The sequence below is a fragment of the Rattus norvegicus genome, chromosome 4, assembly GCF_021556685.1.
Source record: "Rattus norvegicus strain SHRSP/BbbUtx chromosome 4, alternate assembly SHRSP_T2T, whole genome shotgun sequence".
Taxonomy (NCBI): domain Eukaryota; kingdom Metazoa; phylum Chordata; class Mammalia; order Rodentia; family Muridae; genus Rattus; species Rattus norvegicus.
This window is the reverse complement of record NC_141537.1, coordinates 132,806,642-132,830,777: the sequence shown is the minus strand read 5'-3', so window position 1 is coordinate 132,830,777 and position 24,136 is coordinate 132,806,642. Positions and strand designations below refer to the sequence as shown.

The following is a 24,136-nucleotide window of genomic DNA, read 5'->3' as shown; positions in this document are numbered from 1 at the left end:
CATTTACTACCAGGATTAGATGAAAAGAAATGGGTTTTCAGTGGGCATTAGCTATCGAGAGGAGAAAGGGAAGCCTAGAGTGTCCACCTAGGTAGGCGTATAACTTGGCTAGGTCCCATTGTCATTCTATCATATAAATGGCAAGTCCTCACGTTCGTAAGTCAGTCACGGGGCCAGTGCTAGAACGTCACATTGCTGTCATCTCAAGATTCATAAAAACACTCCTCTGCACTGCTCCCGGGCTGCTCTTTGCAGTGTTTGTGTTTTGCATCTGTCTTTCCCCAAGCCTGGCTCTGTGGGCCTTTGTAGGGGAGAGAGCCCTCTTGCAGGCTGGCTCACCAGGGTGATTCACACGAGTGCGTTACATATGTACAGCATTGCCTGAAGTTCTTTATTCTACCCCCTTTTGTGATCAGTCAAGGCCCAAGTATATTATAGAGTGTAGTCTCCTCATTAAAACAATAGTGAGAGCTCACAAAGGGAAATTGTTAATATGTGTTCCCGCCTGTCACTTCTGCCCGTGTGAATACAGAAGATAACCGCTCCTTTGGGAAACTACTTCGGGAATTGAGCAACACATCCGCTAGCCAGAGAATTCTCCTAACTGCAATTTTCCTTTCTGCGTGTACTCAGAAATAACAGCCTTATGGGCTGCTCAGTGCCACGGCACAGACAGAGCACAATTGCCACAGCCCAGGTGGCGTTAATATGGGACAATCCCCCGGGCACATGTCGCCAAGAGTTGTACAGCTTGTTCAGTGTCTTCATCCATATGGCAATCTGTCCCATTCACAGAAAGGCATCAGGGCTGTGCCGGGTGGGGACCGTGGTCAATGTAGTATGAAGAGTCAGGCTCTGTTCATGGCCGCCTCCTCTGTCGTATGGCATATTTAATTGTAGACCAGCAAACCTGCCTCTCTCTCTCTCTCTCTCTCTCTCTCTCTCTCTCTCTCTCTCTCACACACACACACACACACACACACACACACACACACACACACACACACACACACACACACTTGTTTACTTGTCATTCAGTTTCAGGAGCACATGGTTAAGTGAGCAGGCAGCATTCTAGTGCACGAAACTCCCGTGCTGGCTAGGAAGTCAGCTCACATCCCACACAGAGGCCTTTCTGGCCCTTGTTCAGGAGTAACTCAGCTTATGCACTACATGCTTGTACTAAAATTCTTCTAGACACCAAAATGATTGTCTTGTTCTCTGTGGTTTTTTTCTTACTTACAAATAGTAAATATTTTTATTGTCTAATTTGAACTGTTGAGCTAAATAATTTTGGTTTCTAAGGCTTAAAATATATATTAAAAAAGGGAGGGAGTGTGTGTGTGTGTGTGTGTGTGTGTGTGTGTGTGTATGAGAGAGAGAGAGAGAGAGAGAGAGAGAGAGAGAGAGAGAGAGAGAGAGAGAGACAGGTGGTGGGGAGAAGAGAGTGCCAGCATTAGAATGGCAGGAGTAAAATGTGCCCCTGGAGAGTGTGGGGCCCTCCATGACTCTGAGGAGAAAGGAAGGCTGTTTTTAAGGGCACTTGGGACATTTCACCAGAAGGCTCCACGGGCTCCATTTAGACACTGGCCGCACATCACATCTTGTTCTGCTTTTGTGTAACTATTTGTGTTCTTGTTTGGTAAACAGACCCCATAGCAACTGTGGGCCATGATGTGTTCTACCTGCAAGACTTCCCTAAACAAACGGACGCTCATGACCTTCAACTCGCAGGCCTTTTATAGTCCTCAAGGGAAGCTGTCTCCAGGCAGGCTGGCCTCTTTTTCTTTCTTTCCTTGCTTTCCTTTTTAAAAACTACCGTGAAGGCTCTCTTTGAGGGATCGCTCACACACTTTGTGTTTTCCACGTTGGCTGTGAATAGTGAAAGAATCTAGGACCTGTGGTGGCTGGCGGAAGGGAAAAAGCTCCCTATCATGTGTAGGGGAAATGAAATGTACAGTGTGTGCTTTCAGAGAGAGGCAGGCTGAGTTCGTTGGTATGATTCAAGGTCACTGTATATCATGTCTGTGGTTACATCTCTCCTTTGTGTCTGAGCCATCGGTGGGAACATTCTGGTGCACACGAGCCCCCATATTCAACTCACATTTCTCCATATGAGTCATAGCTATGACAAGAACGAGACATCTCGTGTTAAAGATCAGTGTGAGAGATAAATGGCAGTTTACTTTAATTAGAAAAAAATTGACACCAAGAGCTGGGAGAATCCAGTGGCTTTTGAATAAATTAGAGGATGGTACAGACTGGAATAAAAAGAAACTTAACAAGGACAAATGGGAAGTTGTCCAGAGTTCAACAACAACCCCCCCCCCCAAAAAAAAAAAACCCAACATGTTTCTAAGTGGGACACGAGTCAGGGGACAGTAGTAACTAACATATCTGTCAACCCGACTTGCCAGTAACAGCCACGTACCAGGGATCTAGGCTCCGAGTGTTACAACTGTGCAGCTTCAAAGTGTTTCCTCAGAGAAGATAGACCGCAGAAGAGAAACAGAGAAAACACAATGTCTTACTGAGAAGACCGTCGAATGGGCCAGGAAGGAACTAACTGCTGCTCTGTAGACTTAAGGTCACTAATTGGATAAGTGGGCAGTGCAGACCTGGCAAATGACCTCTGAACAGGTCAAGGAATAGCTCACCAGCTTCGGGGGCACAGCAGAAACAAGGTCCTGAGGTAGAGGCAAAGGTAGAGCCTGCCACCGACAGGCCACTACCCCTGTCTTATTTAGGTCATGGTCTTTATGTGGGGAGATGTCAGGTACACACTCACCACGGCAAAGCTGTATAGACCAAGGTAATTCCTCCTGATGGGCCCCTTGTGTTCTATCTCTGGAGTTAGTGTAACGTGTTATACTAGGTCTGCCCAATAGATTAAACCATGGCAATCAAAGAACTTACAAATGTTCTAGTTGCCTGCACACAGTAGGTCCCCATCAACACTCGTTGTTATTACTATTGAATATACTTATCAACAGACTCAAAACACATGCATTTTACCCCAGTTATAGTTTCCGAGTATTAAAAGATAACCATGATACAGCTCTTCCCCGTCAGCGTCTCAGTCTAACCAGAGAGACAAATGTGGAGACAGACACTTGTAATAAAAGCAGCCAGCTAAATCTAACACAGTACATGACCTGCTAAAAATAAAAATGGCTGCTAGCAGGACAGCAGAGTACAGTTACTCCTTCACACGTGTGCGTGCCTCCTTCGAGGATTTCAAATGCGCTGGACCCCCAGTGGGGAGAAGTTCAGCTGTCTCATCTAATGTCAACATCTTTGTCACCCATCACAACCAGCCTGGCGCTTAGTGGGTGCTAAATCCCCTGTGGGGACTGGATATGATAGGGGCCAGAAAGTGGACCAATGACATACCGGTGGGCACAGACCTATTAAGACCCTTCAGAGTTTCCCATCCTTTGGCCCACTCGTTACAAGTCCCATTGGGTTGGCCTGAGGCATTACCTGAAGAGATTCCTTCCCAACAAGCAGAACAGTTAGGTCTCTGCTCAGTATAGATTTTAAGCTTAAAGAAACATGCCCCAGAAACACCTGGAGGGCCGGCTGAGCTGCAGGTATGTTCGATTCCGTAGACGAGGCTGAGGATCTAAAAACCGACACCTTTATCCGTTCTCCGAGAACCTCTTGGAACCTGTATGCTGCGCCATACTTTATGGGTGTGTGGGGATCCTTGCTGATGTCCTCCCACTGTTCAGAGGGACAGCGAGTCAGGGTAAAGTATGTCAACTGGGAAGATCTGGGTCTCACTGCCAAGACCTACCACTCCAGAGTGAGAAGCCCTTAAGGCCTATTGCAAAGGATCCTGGGAGTGGCTTTTGCGCTATCTCTAGGCGTTATCTGGTTTCCTCTGTATAAGGTCCTTTATTTGTGGCTCCCTGTCTGTCTACTCTTGCCTGAGCTTCTACAGATGCTTTAAGGCCCAGATGGTATATCACAGCACTCTATGCTAGAGTCCTGTTTTGTCCCCTCTCCCCTGTTGGGGAATTAGACATAACCATTTCAGAGTAAGAGTGCCCGCTGCTCGTTCATAGCCCGTGCCACCATGGGTCTTCACCATCAATTAAAACAACAACATTTTTCTCCTATTAAGTGATCTGTGAATCATGAATGCACAAATCCTATTATACTACCCATGCTAAAATATCAGAGGCTGAGAGAGTGAGACGTGTGTACACCTACACATTTAAAAACTACACCCACACATGCTTTAGACGTTTGGTGGTATAGCAGGCACTTGGAAATTGCATGTGCCTTGATTTGGGAACTCTGAGCTGTGGTGCTTTCCCAGTGAACATTAGTGAACTAGCCTCTGCTGGGGGAAAAAAAAAATCATTGCCTCTGAGGAAACACACAGGCATGATGTTTTTGAGCGAGTGGCAGTATGTCCCACACTTACCTGTTCTTTCTGCTCCTGTCCCTCATCTGGCTACCCATGCTTGATTCTCCCACCTCTGGAGAATGAGGTAACTCCTGGAAGTCTCACGTTGACTGACACTTGAAGCGATGATGTTGGGGTTTTCAGCTGAAGCATTCATTGGGGGTTCTGGGTGTTACACGTTGGCTCCTCTGACATATGGCCAAGGTTCTACGGTGACCCCGTGACTCACCAGTGCACACACAGAGAAGGAGATCCCTGCCTGGTGGCGTTAATAACTTTTGGATTAGTGGCCCCTGTGTCTGTGTTGACACAGTTGCTCACAGCGCTCCTTGGAAAGCTTTCTGCTTTCTTAATGAGACACTGGTGTTAATACAGCCAATGGTAGAAAGCCTTAGTCACCACCTCTGAACAGGCCTTGCCGGGGTCCAGAACAATGGCTGGATTTTGACCGCCTCTCGCTCTTTACCTCTATTTATTCCCTCACTCAGCGCGCCTTACAAAAACAGGTGTTCTGCCTGTCACTACCTGCCCTGTCTGCTGAGGTCTGAAGACCCCGGCCAGCCTTGATTCTAGAGTTCTCCCCACCCCCACCCCATTCCATTGTCCTGCTGTGCTTTACACTTCTTGTGAGTTGGAATGGGGTGGAGGGGTGTTGGGGGGTGGGGTGGAGGGGTGTTGGGGGGTGGGAGTGTTGGGGTGTTGGGCGGTATTTCAGGTCGCATTGGTGATATGATCAGTGGGCTAACTTCCAAACATACTGCCGGGTGTGATACTCAGCCTCCAATGCTCAACAGCCAGCTAGCCCAAACACAAGATGTCCCCACATCTACAGTAACCAGCTCTGCACTGGATATGGCAGTCTGTGGAGTGGAGGCCCCTGTGAGCCCTACCCAGTACCTATCCAGGAGGGTGACTGGGAGGTTCTTCCTCAGTAGAAATCAGATGTGTAGTGTGTCTTCAGAGTTTTGCTCTTGTGTTGGTATTGGCATAGAAAGTTAGACATAGGGCTGGAGAGATGGCTCAGCGGTTAAGAGCACTGATTGTTCTTCTAGAGGTCCTGAGTTCAAATCCCAGCAACCACATGGTGGCTCACAACCATCTGTAATGGGATCTGATGCCCTCTTCTGGTGTGCCTGAAGACTGTATAAGTGTACTTATAAATAATAAATAAGTAAATAAAATTAAAAAAAAAGAAAGTTAGACATATAGCTGTCACATGGTTCTCCCAGAGGCTTTAGCTTGTCACTCTACGGTCATATTATCAGGTGCCTCTCTGTTGTGGGGTTTGGCATATTTACTTGTAGGATTGCTTGTGGCGTTCTCTTTAAGGCACGTCATTTAAAAAATTTTAAATCAAACACATGTCATCCTCTGAAATGGCACTTGTGATGTCATCTAATACATACGCTCTGTGTCTTGTGTCCTCTCGCTCGTGCCGGCTCCATCTGACCACGTCAGCACACCTTTGAGTAAAGGCTGTTCATTACCTATGGGTGTTTCAATAGGCTTTGCTCCTTTAGTAGAGGGAAGGACCTTGACTACGTATGTGCTGTACTAAATGCTCCTAAACCCAGCTTGCATGGCACACCTAGTTTCAGAGAAAAATCTAGAACTTGCTCCCACTGTCCCCTGTGTCTCTTTCTTTATCTCCTGTACAGACTCTTTTACCTCCAGGATCAAGGGTAGAACCTAGACTCAGAAGATACCCAAAGCGTATCTAGAGATTGGGGACTCTGAATTTTTGAGATGTCGTCCAGTTTGTAGGTTCAGCTATGTTTGCTGGAATATTCTTGACCAGCGCGATACTTGGTAAACATAATTTGTCAGGTATGGCTCAACGTGTCTCTCCCGGTCCAAGTTAGTGTTTGGTGACCAGAAAGAGAGAAGGGCTTGTCATTGGCCTTTCCTGTTGTTACATGCTTGTATGTATCTCAGAAGCAACTGGAGCCTTCTATGTTACAGGGGCCAGTGAGTCTTTTTAGCATCCTGTAGCTGTTAAACAGTAAGGCCACCCAGTGCTACCCTATTACCTGTTCCTATATCTTACCCTCGCATTGCAAACCGCATTTGATAGAAAACAGTTCTGAGTGCCATCTTTTAGCCCAGCCCTTCTGAGATTAGCCACAAACAAGGGATATCTTAAGATTCCTGTCATTTAAATGTAAACATCTGAATGACGCAGCCACACCAGAGACTTTGGGAACTTACTAGATATGTAGACTCCTGGGCTCTTCTCCTGGACTTCTGCACCAGAATCTACACAAATCCATCTCTAGGTGACTTATATCTTAGATCTCGTTTGAGAAGGGCTGTTCCTAGCATAGTTCTGGAGCGAAGGCGTTGAGTGTTCTGAGCCCTACACACAGCCTGGTCAACTTTCATGAGGACATTCTCCCCTTCTGTTCAATTTTGGGCACATATTACACTGCTTTTTTTTTTTTAAATTAGCCTTTATTTTTATGTGTACGGATGTTTTTCCTGCCTTATATGTGTGCACCACATGGGCACAGGAGGCCAGAAGAGGGCATTGAGCTCCCTAGGACTGAAGCTATAAACAGTTGTGGGTACTTGGGATCGAACCAGGGTCTTCTGGAAGAGCAACCCATGATCATAACTACTGAGCCATCCTTCCAGCCCCCACTGTTAACTGCTTCTTAGTTAATATATTCTTTAACAACTTTCATAAGGTGTTAAGACTGAGCAGTTACGGTGCTAGCACATTCAGCAGTTTCCTGTGATCTAGATAAGCAGAAGGCCGTGAGTAGAAACCAAGACGTTCTGAGAATAAACACTGACTGTAAAGTTGGGCAGCTTTGCGTGTTCGAATCCTGTTTTACATTGTGGGTTTAGTGGTTGTGGGCGGTCGTGGTCTACGGCCATCTCCTCCTGGTTGGTGCCACTACTTGGTTGAGCATGTTTGGTTCAAGCTGATGTGCCGTATGCTTCCCAGACTTTTTACACTTGTTTTAGAAAACACAGCCTTAAAACTGAAGTCTGATAGTATCTTCTTGCATAACATCCTCCTCAGAAAGCTCTCAAATCAAAATTTTCGTCTCATATTTACACCTAAGAAGCTCCGAAAATGGTACTTAGAGTCTCATTGAAATCATAGCACAGTGGCAAAGTAGTGAGTAAGGGCTGTAAAAAGTGGGGGAGAGGAAGGAAACAAATGGGGACCTTTTTCTTTTTCTTTTCTCTCTCTCTCTCTCTCTCTCTCTCTCTCTCTCTGTGTGTGTGTGTGTGTGTGTGTGTGTGTGTGTGTGTGTGTGTGTGTAAGTTAACATTGAACAAAGGCATGGATAGGTGGAAAGGCTTCAAACAGCCATGGCTTCCTTTAGCATTTGTGGTTATTGTGAGCATGGATTAATGTTGATGTAAGGGCCTTTTTGTTACTGTTACAGATGGCCCGGGAACTGTGCATCAAGGGAACTGGACATCAGAAACATCTCATTTAGTGTTTGGGCTGGAAGTGTGCAGAACCTTCCCACTCAGTCACGTGAGGTTCACATGGGATGGCAGGATTCTGTGATTGCACTGTTACTATGTGAACCTGAAGAAGACTGGGGAAAGGAGGCCAGGGAACTGGGAACATAGGAGACAGGGAGAGGCTTGAGCAGTCAGGAGTCATGGGATACAAAGGACTCCATCTTCAGCACACTGGATGCATCTCTTAGAGCCAGCAGTCCATAAATGCGAGCTGTCTGCTAGCTCACTCAGTGGACGTTTGGAGTGGTGGCTACAAAGAAAGTGGCCTCTTGGGGATAGAAGAGAGTTCTTCAGGAGGTCGAAAGGGGATTGGTCCCATGTGTTTGCAACAGGCAGGAGATGGAGGAGAGCGGAGAAGCAGCACTGTAGATAACACGGCACCTCACTAGGAAGCGTGGCTCACGAGGTGTCCAGTCTTAGCATGAACTATTATTGGCCAGTTGGAGTTGGGTACAAGATGTGCCACGTGGATGTGTTTTAGGTGGTGTTTTTGGCAGAACTTTGGTGGAGTTTTTTTTTTTTTTTTTACCACAGGGAGGGCCTCCTTTGTGGTTTGTTCCCTCTGTCTTTTTAATGAGGAAGTAGAGAGGGACAGTAGAGAAGCCATTAGCACAGCAATATCAGCAAATGGAGACTTCTTCGGCCGAACTCCTGATTCCCTAGGTAGAAATAGTACACACAGCTCCCAAGTCTATGTCCACTTCCCCGTCAACAACATCCACAGCACATTCTGGAATGGTTTGTCAGCCCAGGGGAGATCAATGGCTAGGACAAGTTTTCCTGTAGGCCTTCAATTAGTCCAGCTGTAAGACTTTATTTTAATTTAGAATGTATTATTCCTGTTCCCACTCGTCAAGCCCAGAGTTATCATTGAATTTCATTTCAGGGGTTGTTTTGTGAGGTTTAGAGATTTATTATTATTATTATTATTATTATTATTATTATTATTATTGAATAAAAAATGCAGTGAATGGAACACTACACAGGAAAGGGGGTCTGGAGTTAGTGGAGTTAAAAAACACAATCCTGATGTCACACTTGGGTTTAGCTTACCATCAGCAAAAGTTTGGACCACTCAGATAAGAACACTGTCATCTTTTCCTCAGATCGTGCCAGGTGACATTCAAAAGGATAGAACGGAACCTTGCCACGCATCATATGCAAAAGTTGACAGAGGGTGGATCACAGAGCAAGAGAGAGGGAAATCTACAAAACTCTCAGAAGCCTTCAGTTAGGCAACAGTATTTTGAATGTTAGGTCAAAAGTGAAAGGCAAGAACATAAAATGCATAAAGTGGACTTTATTAAAAATTCCTATTCTTCATAGTACACCATCAAGAAAGTCGGAAACAGTCCAAATGAGTGTGAACATTTGCAGTTACAGCTGTTGAGACATTTGTATCCAGAAAAAGGGAGAGAGGAAAAAAAGCAACAGTAAAACAATGCAGTTAAAAATAGGCAAAGGATTTGAGTATTTCTCTAAGGAAGAAATTTCTCTAGGCATTTCTCTAAGGAAGAGGTGCAAATGGCCAGTCAGCCAGGAGAATACATTCAGCCCTGCTACGTACTTAGGTGTAAAGTGGGGGGAGGGAGGATAAGCTGTCCTTCCATGTGAGCTGTTTAGAAAATGAGAGAGCTACAGTAGGGGAGAAAGTGGGGAAGTTGCAGCAGCCCTTATGGGAATGTAACTTAGTGCTGAGACTGCAACCAGTTACCATGTAACCAGATATGGGTGGCCAGCCTGGGATCCAGGACTTGGGAGCTGGAGAAAGAGGATGGTAATTCAAATCCGTCACATAGATAGATAGATAGATAGATAGATAGATAGATAGATAGATAGATAGATAGATACATAGATAGATACATAGATAGATACATAGATAGATACATAGATACATAGATACATAGATACATAGATATAAGTAAATACAATTGAAGTTACGATACAGCCCAACAGTTTGATTTCTAAACGTGTACTCTGTTTACTTGCTCCTGTTTTTATTGGCCTGTTTATCTTCAAAGAGAGAGTGGTAGTGAAGGATGGAGGGGAGGGGCAATGCGTCGGATGAATGGGGAAGCGAGGGAAGAGAAAGCCCTGATGGGAATATAAAAAGAAATTGCTTTAAATTAAAAAAAAGTGAGAAGGGTGCAGCTGCACCTGTGAGATCGCAGGAACACGCTTCCCTAGACTAGACCTGCAAAGTGACAACCCAGCTCTCCTGCCATCGTGGATGGAGGACGGTTCACAAGGCCCGTCGACTGTGAAAGGCTGCCGAGAGAGGGAGAATCAGTCTTCTCTAGGGATGAGACCCCCGAGGGGTTACCCGATCCCAAGTGGTCACCCCTCAACACATGTACGTAAGAGCCCTACTAAGTGGACTCAGTAGACATACATGTGTGCATGTGTAAATAATAATTAAGGAAAGACAGGTCATGAATTTGAGAGGGAGTTAGGAGTATATAGGAGGAATGAGGGTACAAATGATATAAACACAGTGTTCATATATAGAATTCTGAGAAAAAACTTTAAATGAAAAAAATCTTAAACAGATTTAAATGGGTAGGTAAATGGACATACCTATAACAGCAGCGTGCATAGGCGCCAACAAGCGAAACAGCCCAAATTGTTCACTACATAATTGTTGGCTTTAAAAAATGTGCTGCATAAATACAGTAGACTAGTATTGAGCCCTGAAAAGCTGCAGTTTGGGTGTGTTAGCCTCTAAAACACGCTAAGTGAAAGAAGCCATCCACCAGCGAGTTCATGCCGTCTGATGGTGTTTGTATGAAATGTGCAGTACATGTCTGGGGCCTGGGAGCAGGTAATAGGGGGCTGCAGGCAGCAGGAAGGAGGGGAGTGCCTGTTGCTAGGTACAGAATTTCTATAGAGACGATACAATTATTTTCTAACGAGTCTCTGGTAGTGGTTCTGTAACTCCAAATATATATGAAATCATTGAATTACATATTCTAAGTGGGCGAACTCTTCATGATGTGCATGATTCTCTGGAGCAACAAAATCATGATCTTAAGCAATGCAAAAAGATCAACACAGCTCTCCATGACTTAACCACATACAGCAAACTAAAGAACAGTTTGTAATTTTGGTGTGATGGGTGGTTAGGGAGAGGGGTGTGCACAGTAGACACTGTTGTTGGCTCTTGCTACAAATGAATCAAGTTTTAGAAGACCAAGTAGGCAAATTTGGGATAGGACAAAAATGAGCTCAGGGAGGGACTCAGGAGACATGTGCAACCATGTGCCACTTACGTTAAATATTTAGTTGCAGCCTTTGTAGATGGAGGAATTGATTTATATAGCAAAGCGGATGTGTACAAACATGTAGGACGTGTTTGATTTGGTGAGGTCCATAGTCTGTCTCCTTAGTCAAGAATTCCTCTGCCTTTGCTCACCACCAGGACCCACAGCTTGAGTGTCCCTGAAGTCTGCACACTGTAATCTTGAGAAGTAGTCGCTGTGGCAGGTGACGGGAAGAATTTCAGTTTCCACTCTTAGCTAGGCAGTGAACAGGGGAGTGTAAAGTGAACTCATTCATCCGTACTAACCCAAGAGGCCCGAGGATGTAGCTCAGTGGGTAGCACGTTTTGCCCAGGATTCACAAGGCCCAGGGTTCAAGCTCCAGCACTGACTGAAAAGAGAATCTTTTCCACCACCAATGTGAAGTAAAGACTGTGGCTGGTGTGTGTCAATGTCGGGAAAATAAATGGAACAGAAATAGCCTAGCAAATGTCATTGGAAACGGAGGCATCACACCATAGCAAATGTAAACGCATTGATAAGTACCATGTAGTGTCAGGAGTTAGCTCATATCTGTATGTCATTATACGTTCCCTGGCACGTTGACTCCTTCACGTCTACAGCACTACCACTGTTCTCGTGGTAAAAATTATATTTAGTTCTTACGTAGCAAGGATTATCAGGAAAGATGTAAATCAATTGGCTTTTCTGGAACGTATCTGTCTGCGTTGTACATAGTCTGAATAAAATTTAGTAATACAAATTATCTTCAGCAATATCTCTCGGGGGTTTGCATAATGCTGGCCTTTACCTACAAGAATAAGGGAAAACAAATACGGAGTGTGTCACCCAGCAAAATGAAATAGGAACAAGGCGTTTGCTGTCCTCTCATTGACAAATCTCTCCAGCGTTGACTGAGCTTGGTATGAGGTGCTCAGTGTGTGAGAATCAGTGATCACTGCCTATAGGAATATTCAACCCGAGAGTTATAGTAAACTAAAATTTTATTGAACATTTGACCTGAGGCCTGGCATAGTCTAGTGTACACTTGTAATCCCAGGATTTGGCAGTTGGTGACTAGAGGAGGATCAGGAATTCAAGGTTATTCTTGGCTATGTGGAGTTCAAAGCCACCTGGGCAAAGAAAGAGAGAAGAAGGGGGATGGGAAAGGAAGTGAAGAAAGGGAAGGAAAGAACCAATTGATCCAAACTTTTCATAGTTTCCTTTTGAGTACATGTGTTTGAGCATCTTAAAAGCCAGCCTGGCAAGCATTTCTCACAGACGTTAATAATCCAGTCCACTCTCTCCTCACGGTCACCTGTGACTAGTTTCTGTCATGCTGAGTCTTGGTGGCCTCTCTCAGAAGCTCATCTGCCCGCTGTCTTTCAGCCTATTTTTCCTGGAGCTTGAAATACACCAAAGTCGATAAATTTGTGTTTTCTTTTTTAGCCCTTTTTTCAGAAGCCAGAAAGCAGTGCAAATCTAATGTTCCTTATACTCTCTTGATGAAACGTCAAAGTTTCTATCCGGAGGTGTGACTGGGCTCCATGGTGGCTGTGTACAGAATGACTCGGGGAGCCAAAAGCCAGCCTCAGCTATAGTCCTCAGGGTCTGGGCAGCTTTCCTATGACAACAGAGTCAATGGCAGACTGTGAATCTAGTCTTGAGTGGTGCTTGCTACTTTTCCTACTGTGTGTGCGAGTGTATACAACTTTTGACAATTGCATGTCAACGGCTTCTGACAATCTGCAAAGTAAAACCCTCATAAAAGGTGTAAGAAGTTGTGAGGTAATACTCAGCCTTCCTTGGGTTCCAGTGCATCTCCCAGTGTTGAACTGCTGGTCTCTGAAGAGTCTCTCCGAGGTCCCACTGGGGTACCGCTGCCAACCTCTTCTCCCATCCGAACCTAAGTATTTTCTTCAAGGCAGTGCAATATTCAAACATATTCAGTTACACAATACGTAGGGAGAGCTGGTGAGATACAGAGCAGCGACCACAAAAATGTGACCAGTGATGTCTCGGGCGGGGTGGGGCGAGTGGCTACCGTGCCAGCCAACTCAGCACTGTGACAACAAGAGCATGTGATCTTTTCGAAATAAGAAAAGGTGGTTTCAGTTAAATTAACAAATGAGCACGTGCTTCTGTGCACAGGGTGGCTGGCTGTTTGTTTAGGCTCTGGGTATCAGGACCAAAGTCTTCTTTCCATCCTGTAGCTGATTCCAAGTTGAAGTAGAAATAAACATTTGGCGGGAAAGAGTTTTTATTCATGAGTTAATTTAAAAAAAAAAAAAAAGCCAGGCGGGCAGCAAGCATTGTGGTGAGCTGTGCAGGTTGCATTGAGGATTCTTGACTAGACTGAGCGCCATTTACAGTTCTTGTCATAAGAATTTTATGTTCTCAGCAGCCAAGACTTCTGGCTTCTACACTGACAGACACAGGTTCAGGCACTCAGCAGGCACAGCTGGTGGTCTTTTCCCAGGGAAGTCCATCTTAGTATCATTGACTGGTTGATTCTGAGTTTCTCTGAATGCGCCTTTTGGTAGAGATCAGTGTATGCCAAGATGTTTAGCCTAATAAGTTTTATCTCTGACACTCTTTATAGACATCCTAGTGTGCAAATTACAGACATGGTTAAAGTCAGATACAGAAGGTAGCTCCATGTTCCCTATCAGTAGGTGAAAGTTTTAGAGACTAGTTGATAACTTGAGGTGGGTTTTTTTTTTTCTTCATTTTTTTACAAAGTGACAGGAGAGATGGCTCAGTGCGTAAGAGGACAGGCTGCTCTTGCAGAGGAACGGAATTCACTTCCCAGCACCCACATGGTGGCTTGTAAACTGTCTAACTCCAATATCATGGGATCTTGTCATCCTCTTCTGACGTCTTCAGGCACCAGACACCCACATGGTACATATATACATGTGCAGATAAAACATACATGTAAAATAAAATAAAAATGTTAAAGGTTTACAAAGCAAAATGGCATTAAGTAGAAAGATTATAGTTCCTCATGCACTGAAGTGTGTATTTTAGGATATTTATTCCCAGTATTTTCCAAATGTTTCTCTATATACATTTAGATACACATGCATGTATATTCTTCAGTATAGGAAAATACTTCAATTAGCCTCTCATCATAGCTAGAGAAAATAATTAGTGGGCTCGGGATGCTTCTGAAAGCGTTCAGAAAAAGCATCTCTGATAACTCGCGCCTTTACTCTGATTGTGTGAGGGTTTTGATGCCGGTGAAGCAGTCTTTCAGTTCTAAGACTACTAGTGATTTGTAACTGCTCATGCACAAGCCCACACCTTTGTTGGATCCGGTGGGATTTTACCTTCTGTGCTTAGAGAATGCCCCTCTGCCACTGGCTTCACAAATTTCCATATTGGTACCCTTATTCTCTGGTTTATGTCCTTTTCTTGCAAGGTGGACATCTCTGCTACCATTGCAAATTACTGTTTTCAGTTTTTCCTTTTTCTTTTGGTTCCCATGTTTAGTATTTTCACTTTGTTAGACTTCCGGCAAAGCGATTTTAAAAACAAAGGGGGCCCTCATTGCCTTTGGGAGGTGTTACTCTCTGGCATGCTCACTGAGAATCTCTGCATTTGAAGGTTTGGAATCTGCTAGCTGTGGATTGGTTCTATCGTAAGGGAGGGGCCGGGAGCATCAGTTTGTACCTACAGTCTAAGGATGTGGTACATGAAAAGGCCTCTCACTAGTAGGATAAAGTCCAAGATAGCTGCGCATGCGTGTGTGTGAGTGTGTGTGTGTGCACGCATGTACACGCATGTATATCTGTTCAAACCAGGGAGAGGCAGCAGAGTGAGTTGCAGGATATCCCCTCCCTTTCTGTGGAGGGAGAGTTGTCTGAGTAGAAACCAGAGCTCCTGCTCAGTCTACATTTCTATTTGATGGAATCTGAAGTTATGGAAGTGACTGTAAAAATAATATGTCTGAGGGAAATGTGGATAGAGAAAATATTTGAGACTGGCTAGCCTCCTCCCTGTGCACCACATGGCTCAGATCAAAGCATCCCCTGACTTGATCCTAGTGGTCAGATCATTACTTATCGATTGGAACCCCACTGGAGCATTAACCCCTTTCTGCCCACATGTAGTTTACTTTGCTGTCAGTAACTCGAGAAATACAAACTTCCCACCACCACAGGTTAATTCTAAGCTAATCACTGGTATGGACATATGCGCCCTGAAAAATATTTTTTTCAGTATTGCACTTTTTTATTTTAATAGTTTTTCCTAGACAAAACTAGTTTAAAAAAAAAAAAAAGAGGACAAGACACATTCAATTTTGTGAAAGCTGTTTTCATAGAGAGGAGAGGAGGAAGAAGCATGAAATGTCCTGTGTGGAAAAATATGAGAGCCACGACTCATACAGATTTTCCAGTCGTATTGTGTACACTCAGTGTGGCCATTTTGCAGCAACCTTTGCTGTCTGAGTAGAGAGCTTTGCTTCAAACAAAACCCTGTCAAACATTTTTCACACATGGAGGTATGTTCCTAACATCAGGTAATTATACTTAAATGTGTTTAGAACGTAATCTCCAGGCTCATAGTTTAACTCTTGCTTAAAAAAAAAGAAAAGGAAAGAAAACCATCAGGATTAATTAGACTCCTTGGGGAATGACAGTGTGAGGTGTGTCGGGCGCTCTCCTGGGCCACGTGCACGCTCTAGGCTGTTGTACTCATCCTCTTGCCTTGTGTGTTCTCTTGCAGCTTGTCCCACGAGGAGCACCCCCACAGCCACCCTCTCTACGGACATGGTGTCTGCAAGTGGCCAGGCTGTGAAGCAGTTTGTGACGACTTCCCGGCCTTTCTAAAGTAAGGATCACCTGCCTTGTCTTCTCTGTCCTGTAGTTGTCCCTCATGCTGTCCCCCTCCACCCATCAGGTTGACTTCCTGTTGGAGACTGTCCCTGGAGGGTTGCCCTGCCATGGCAAGGAGACTTAAAGGGAAGGCACCAATACCAGTCAGCTTTCCAGACAAACCCTGGTGCAGAGAGAAGCCCACGGTGCACCTTTAATTCTTCAGCTCTCCCTGGTTTTGCACGTACCCCAGCCTAACTTTAGAAAATTGGTTTCAGAGAATGGTCCTTGATAGTTTGGTGACCGGACCCCTTCTTTGACACGGTATCCTGAGACAGTGCCGCCATCTTGGTTTCTTAACCTCTGTAGTGGGTGGCTTCTGTTGAGATCACTCTCCTCACAGGGGGAAGTGGGCAGATGTATGATATAAACTCGGGCTGTCTCGTCCCAAGCTGTGGAGCTGATAGGCTCTGCCAAAACAGGCTGCTCACTTTCTCCATTTGAACTGGATCTCTCTGCCTCACAACTCTCCTGTGTTTCCTTCCCTCTCCTGTGCTGTCAACTTGGTTAACAATCTGACCAACTACCCTGTGTTCTTGGCATCACTTATAAACCACATGCTGAATCCTTGGCCAGTGTACTGAATACAGTCGTGTAAGTGTTCCATTGCTGTGAAGAGACACCGTGACTAAGGCAACTCTCTCAAGAAAGCCTTCAATTGGGACTGGCTCGTACTTGTAGAGGATTAGTCTGTGATCATCATGGCAGAAAGCAAATGGGCGTGAACCTGGAGCCGTAGCTGAGACCCTTCTATCCTGATCTGCAGGCAGCAGGCGGGGAGAGAGGCTCTGGGCCTAGTGTGCACTTTGGAAACCTCAGAGCCCACCCCCAATGACACACCTCCTCCAACATGGCTACACCTCCCAATATTTCTCAAGTAATTCCAGTAACTCGGGACTAAGCATTGAAATCTATGAGCCTCGGGGGGCCATTCTCATTTGGGCTACCACAGAAGTATCATCTTCTCTTTAGCATGCATTACATACAGCTTCTGTACATCGGGGCACATGACGGTTTCTGTAGGGTGAGAGCATCCTTTATGGCCATCTTTATGGTCTAGACACGAGCACAGTAGTGCAGCCACCCCTAGAGATGCTTATAGTATTGCCTGCAGGTAATTTTATGTGAATATTTTACTATAATGGCAATGCTATAGGAGGCTTTGAACTCATTATATAGCTTTTCATATCGTATCCTTATTCTGTGGTAGGCTGTGTCCCAAAAAGCTAGTAAGTGTCAACATCAGAGAAGCAACAGTCCTCCCTGACTGCGTCATTAACATTGAGATAAGCAGGCGCTAGCTTTATCCTCACTGCAGCTCGCTCATGGAATCTGTTGTATTACCATCCTTTCGTCTGCCTAATCGTATTTATCCAATGAGAGGAAAAGAGCTTCGCAGGATGCACCCGGAAACTCCGATTTCCCTGGCTATACCAGTGCTGAGTAAAGACATTACAGATCCCACTCTCCCATAGAATGGCTGGCAAGCATCGGTCAACGTGATTTATGTTTATAAAATCTTGAAGTATAAAACTGCTGTCATCACTCGTCTGACATGTATCATCAACTCTAGGGACAGAAAAGGCATTGCCAGTGCCCCATTTCCACCCATTTAAAAAACTTTCGTTAATGGTCAAAGTATTTCTAATCCTGATCGCCTTCGTGTCGTAGGTTCCTGTGCTACGAGCTGGCAGTTAAGCTACGGCTAGGCCTCAGGATGTAGAAAGAGCGAATAATTCAAACCACTTCTAAAGTTGGAGAGAAAAAAAAAACTGCAGAGATCTTTTGAATTGAAGCCTAGATTTACCTCCTACAAACAAGAACCCCGTTCACCGCTCAGGATGTTAGGAGCCTGACTCTGGGTTGAAAACCCTCTCTCCAGCCTTTATTGTGGTTTTGCACATGGCATGACATGCTCCTGGTTCCTGTTTGCTCAGCGGAACTGGAGTGCCCGCTATCAACTTGCAATATAGCTTGCTTATTTCCTACTGTTTGCTTATGTGCCAGTATTTTTCAGAAGACTTTGTTTGCAAGTTGTACAAACCTGACTTGAGTTGATATAAGAAAAGAAGAGTAGAGGCAGCGGGTGAACATGAGCTGGTATCAACCGGAACTCCCGTAGCATAGCTCCCGCAAGGCGTGCCAGGATCCAGGTGGCTTGGGAATGCTGCCCTTTGGGGTCCCCGTAGCTCTGATTTTCTCTGTTGCCTTCATTCTTAGAACTTTTCTAAGTGGAATTGGAGAAAACAGGTTTGTATGTCATGGGATTACCCCTCACTCGGTGCAGGTTTTTCTCCTTTCTTCCTTGTTAGCCTGTGTAGAGACCACCATTGGTCCAGATTAAGCCCTCTAGCCTTGTGTAGAGACCTCCATTGGTCCAGATTAAGCCCTCTAGCCTTGTGTAGAGACCTCCATTGGTCCAGATTAAGCCCTCTGTTCTAGTTTTGAGCCAAACTTCGTTCCATTTCTGCCCCAGCGCAAAGGGACTCGTACACATGATGTATCTGGGAGTGGGGATGAGAGGCTTGAACTAAGTAAACGAAAGTGAACATTCTCATGGCAGAAGCCTGATTTGGGATCTCAGTTTTCCCTCCTTTTGCAGCAAGATTTTAACGCTTAGAGATTCGGTCTTCTCTTTAGGTTCAGGATCTTGCCTAATGAAGTGGAAAACATGTAAGTCACCTTGGAGACTTAGAGTAGCACATCTCCGCTCAGCCCCAAAGAGAAATCTGTCTGCTCTAGGTAAACTCTTGCAGTTCCAATGAATGCCTCATGGTTTCCTGGAGTTCTAACACTGTTGTGAGTGAATAAGAGTTCAAGCATTTCTCCTCAGGTTACCAGGTGGAAGTTTCTGGAAGAATCTTGGCTCTACTTGTCCATAAGCCCCCTCCATTCATATCTGTGGTGTGAGCAGATTGACACTAGTCACTTTTTCATGGTGTATAATTACACAGTCTTATATATGCAATGGAGACATTTCAGATATGTAATAATATGTATTAATACATATAATTTAATCCTCACAACTACCTGGGAAAATGTCATAGCGTTTTGAATGCTCGGTTAAGGCAGTAGGGATCAGAGTTTGAGTGATTTACCCGAGGTCACCCAGCTACTGTGAGCTCCAGTCTCAGTCTTGGCAGTCGCACTGTGCCATCTGGGAGAAGGTTTTTAAATTAGTGAATTGCTTTCTACTTGTTTTAAAGGCAGGTCAGGAATGGGGCTACTCTTACGGGTGGTCGTTTGTGTAGCATTTTAGTGGCTACTAGCATGTGCAGTCCGGTGTATTAATGGGTGTATTAATGATGAGCTCTTGGAATTGTTAGACTCCAAAGGCACACCATGGGAAGTGCCTTTACAAACACTGGCGTATATTTGAGGAGCAATAGTTTCAAATATCCAGAAGTTCCCAATCTTGTATTTAGGGAAGGCATCGAGGATTGTTTTCTGAGATAAGATAGAAAGTTGCTTACAGTCTAGTCCTGAGGGTGGAATGACATTGTGGACTTAATGTACCGAGTCCTGTCCCCCATCACTCTAAAACAAGCAGGGTCCAAGTGAGGAAGAAGCATGCCTGTGCCCCTCATACCAGCCAGCAAATGGCCTTTGATCCAGGGTCACATTGTTGGCGCCACCTCGTATTTCCAACTGAAGACTGCTTTGTGCCTCCTGGATTCTGTTGGCTAGGTAGCCTGGGGTATGTGCATGCATAGCAGAGACTGTGATCTGCTCCAACACCCACAGGTTTTACGCCCCTGGCTCTGAGGTTCTCCAGCCTGGCATCACACAGGTTTGGTGTCTGAAAGGTCATGTTCCTCATGTTGGCCTAGTTCTTGTTTTGCAGTGCCGTTTGATTCCAGGTAGTAGGTGTGATTGCCACAGGGGGTCAGAAAAAGTAAATCAGGATACAACTCCATTTAGACAGTCGCTGTTGATGGAGAGAGGAGGCTCAGGGACAAAGGCAGAAGTGTATTTTTTTCTCTTCTTGATGAAGAACTTGATGAAGAAGTATTAGAGTTGACAGAAAATGAAGACCAGAGCCTTTACGTGACGCCTTCTCCACAGGGTTTGTTCGTAAGGCAAGCAAGGGTCACCACGGGACCTTTATTTCAGAGGTGTACACTGTTCGAAATGTACGTGGCTGTCTTTCCCCCAAGCCTGCAGAGACCCTGCCCATAGCCTGTTTCTCCCCACACAAATTGAACTTTTAGTTCTGGGCACTGTCTTCTCTCTCAAATCTCCCCAAGCAGAGTTGTCACGTGACTGATATTTTGGGGGTTTACTGATGCCAGAAGGTGCTTCTGCTTGCCTCGATGGCATCCTAGTGTCCATTGCTCCAAATCCTGAGAACAAAAGCAAGTTCAAGGCCTTCTCAGAGGGGAAGCTGTTACACTTAACCATCTCTCCATCCCCTCAGTCTCTGTTTCCAGACCAGTCAGTATTAGTCTTTACTGTAAGGATATGAAGTTAGGCTTATTCCCCTTTAAGACAAAGACACAAAGCACACAGCTTCCACTAGGCTTTGGAGAGGTAAAGAGTGGACTGGAAAGTTCTCGGTTAGGACCGTCCTCCCCATTTTCCAGCTTGAGTGTATGCTCAGACCAGGCTATGGCTTCTGAAGTGCTTGGACACAGTACCTTTTTCTCCATTAGTCACCCATCCTCCACTCCCCACCTTGCTTTGGAGGTGAAACCCAGGGCCCAGTGTACGCTGGGCCAGCACCCTGCTTGACCCTGAGTGACACCCTCGCCTCCTCCTAATTAGTCCTTTGTGTGACTTGATTACTTTGTATCCTTGCATAGTATTCCATTTGAAAAGGTTTTTTTGGTTTTTGGTTTTTTTGGTTTTGTTTTTTTTTTTTCCCCTTTTTGGTTATTTTTCATGCAGAAAGGTTCCATTCAGACAAAGGCAAGTAAAACAGGCATGCCTTTACATGTTAGTCAGTTGTGCGTAGTTTATGAAAGCCGAAAGAGGTTTTCTGTGGGTTCCTAATGGAAGACATGAGAATAGCATGACAGAGAACGGCCAGAGATGGAACTCTGACCCTTTCCAGAAGGTTGGGGCTACAGGCAGAACAAGAGGGTTCTTTGGTAAATTGCTTTAAACATTTTTTATTCGGTGAATTTTACTTTTCAAAACTTGGGAGAGAGTTCCATGTGAAAGAAACCAAGTGTGTTCTGTACTGTTTTCACAAGTGTTTTTATCATGGTAACATCTTGTTTACTTTAGTTCCCTGCCTAAAACTACTTGGAACATGTTAAGAAAACATTTCAAGAAACCCCCGACAAAGAGGCCTTTGTTTCACAGCCACGGAGAGGCTGCACGCCTCACCAAGGTGTTAACTTCCAGCCCCTTAAGCACTTCCACACGAAATTCCAGCAACTGTGTTTGTGGTTTTGGAAAAACAAAGCAGTGCTAAAGGAACCAGGTATATGCTAATACATGTCTAGGGAGGCCGGATATCATACATTGTTTCAAACCCACTTGTGGCTCTGGGGCTTGCCGGCCTGAATGTTCTGCAGGGAAATTACCCCCAGTCAGCTCTGGAGCACAGGTAACCAGCAGATGGGGGAGGGGGGGTAACTGCCCTTAATTTGGGCGTGTGCAAATCTAGGACCAGCTTCACCAGTGCAGTCTTTCCAAATCATAGGTATGAATTTTCCCACGTCAGACCTGAGGGAAGTTGCAAAATGAGCTTTGTAGTTCCGCAAACATGACTTCTCTACTTACCTTGTGTTTGCTAGAGTTGCTTTTAAAAGAATAAAAGTGGGATGTTCCCAAGAAGGGGAAAATGCTTTTCCCCTTAAAAAAATAAAAAATAAAAAACAACAAGAAAACCCAGCTTCTTTAATCTTTTTGACTTCTCTTAAGAGTTCAAGACCTTCCCTAGTACTTAAAGAGGTCAAAGTGGCCCAAAGACCACAGTGCCCTCTAGTGATATGGAGAATATTGTATAGAAAAGTTTAGAGAAATTCGTCAAAAACACACACACACACACACACACACACACACAGAGAGAGAGAGATAGGTCCATAACAAACAGGCCACTACACTCAAAAACAAAACACAAACAAGAAAAGAAGCAAATAATGTTTGGATGCACTGTTACTGAGAAATGAAACTTAAATCTTGCATTCCTTGAAAAACTTGGTAGTATTTTCGAATGTTGACCGGGGAAGGTAATTCTTCATGGAGCTGCGAGGGTACAGCAGACGTAGAAGACCACAGATGCTCGGCTTTAACGCTGCATTAGTTACCTTCGGTGTCTCGTGTTCACTTCCGGCCTTACTTAGAAGACAAGGCTCGTCTCTGTCCCGTACTTTTATCGACACCGTCTACCATATTATGGCCATGTCTAAATGGTAAAATTTATTATTAGCAATAGTGTCGCAAAAGTCTGAGACAGCGATTTTCCTTTCAATAAAAGTAGTTAAAAACCTTTTAGAAAATCCATAATTTTGATTGCTGGTACTTCATAAATGTATAACTGGTACTTTTTAGCTGTCTCTTTAGGGAAAAATGAGTTTTATCACCTGTGGTACCCGGGTTAATGAAATTGTGTGCTGGAATTTAGCCAGGATGAGAGATGAGATCATTCCAAGACGCTCATATTGGCAACAGGTCTCATAAAAGCTCTAACTCCTGAGTGAAGTGTCATTAGATCTTTTTTAAAAAATTATTATTATTTTATGTAAATCGAGAGATTAAGTTGGTTGCCTCTCCTCAAGTTTCTGTGCTAGCGAGATCCTCATCACCCTCAAAACCCAGTGACCTAACAAAACAGCCCGGGAGCCAAGACCAACAGCCCAGTGTCCATCAGTGCCTTCAGAAGAATTTGCTTGCATCAGGTTTCAGCTTCAGTTCCTGTTCAGCCCTTTACAAATCACGCCGCTCAGCTCAGATTTGAAATAATGCTGTCTTTCTCCCCGTGTTCCTCCCGTGTGTAATTGTTTGTGGATACTAGCTGTCCAGGAAATCCCATACTTACAGATATAAATCCAGAATGATCTTGTTTTTCCGCAGCCAGCCCAGGATGTATGAGACAGTTATGATGATTTGTTAATTTTCGTGACCCGTGTTTATTTTATGTGTGCTGTATACTTTGAGGGAGGAATCAGCTGTTGAAATAGCCCGTGTCTCTCGCACACGGAGAGGAAGCCCCACGGTTCTCCCTCCTCGCTTAGCATTTGCTGGCTTTATTTTTGGAAGGATTTTTTTTTTCTTTTTTAAATCTCTTAGTGTCTGCTCTTTCTGAGCTTCTCCCACATGGTGATAAACAAGAGGTGCATTGTGCCAGAGACTTAAATGGATCGTGTCCAGGGCGGGTCTTTGGAGATGTGCGAACAGGGTCACATTCTTTCCAAATGTGTTTTTGATCCACAATGTGTCTTGACTATATAATTCTGTTCTCATTTTTTTATGAGGGCTTACATTCCCTCCAGATAATACACAAATCCTCAGGTCTCATAGGTATTTAGGTAGAATTCTGCCTATTACAAATTTTACCAAGTTACAGTCTTCAAGAAGGGAAATTAAAAATCACATTGTCTTTGTTTTAGTTTTTTGCTTTTTCCCTTCTACTCTTTTTTTTTAAAGGAAAGGTAATCATTTTTGTTGTTGTTTGTTTGTTTGTTTGTTTCTGTCTTATTTTGTTTTTTAGAGCTAAATGTTTCTTTCCACATCGGATTCTCTTCCTATTTAGAGGCCCACTCTTCCTTCCAGCTCTCTGTCGTGTCCATCCACCGGCCCTGAGCTGTTGCCAGTGTGTGATGTCTCAACTTAGGGTTGTTGAGAAGAATGGAAGCTGGGCCATTCTACCAAAAGAAAAACAAAAACAAAAGGAGAGAAAACAGTAATAAAATGTCAGTCCTTTGCTAGCAGCCGATATTTACAGTAGCCTGTTGTTTTCGTAGCTAAATTTTAGCAGGGTTTTATATTTGCATCCGTTTGGATGCAGAAAGCTGACACATGCCAGCATTCATAACTGTTCCTGAGACCTCCACATTTTCCATATCCTTTTTTTTTTTATTTCGACAGCATTTCAGTGGGCTGCATTAGAGGCCATTTGAATATTTCATTTCCTATTAATTATGCAC

The 24,136-nt window shown here is 44.5% G+C and overlaps 1 protein-coding gene and 1 long non-coding RNA gene across 52 annotated transcripts in view; one reads left to right on the top strand and one right to left on the bottom strand.

Annotated features, from left to right (window-relative positions):
* Window positions 1-24,136, top strand: part of Foxp1 (forkhead box P1) — a 595,264-nt gene that overhangs the window by 525,984 nt on the left and 45,144 nt on the right. For all 51 annotated transcript variants that reach the window (XM_087656767.1, XM_087656772.1, XM_087656758.1 and 48 more), the window contains 1 exon segment: window positions 15,892-15,996. In XM_087656767.1, coding sequence (XP_087512893.1) covers window positions 15,892-15,996 — 105 coding nt within the window.
* LOC147994993 (uncharacterized) overlaps window positions 21,130-24,136 on the bottom strand; it is a 38,855-nt gene continuing 35,848 nt past the window's right edge. The window contains exon 3 of the long non-coding RNA XR_015686927.1: window positions 21,130-23,854. This is a non-coding gene — a long non-coding RNA (uncharacterized LOC147994993). The remainder of the gene's footprint in view (window positions 23,855-24,136) is intronic.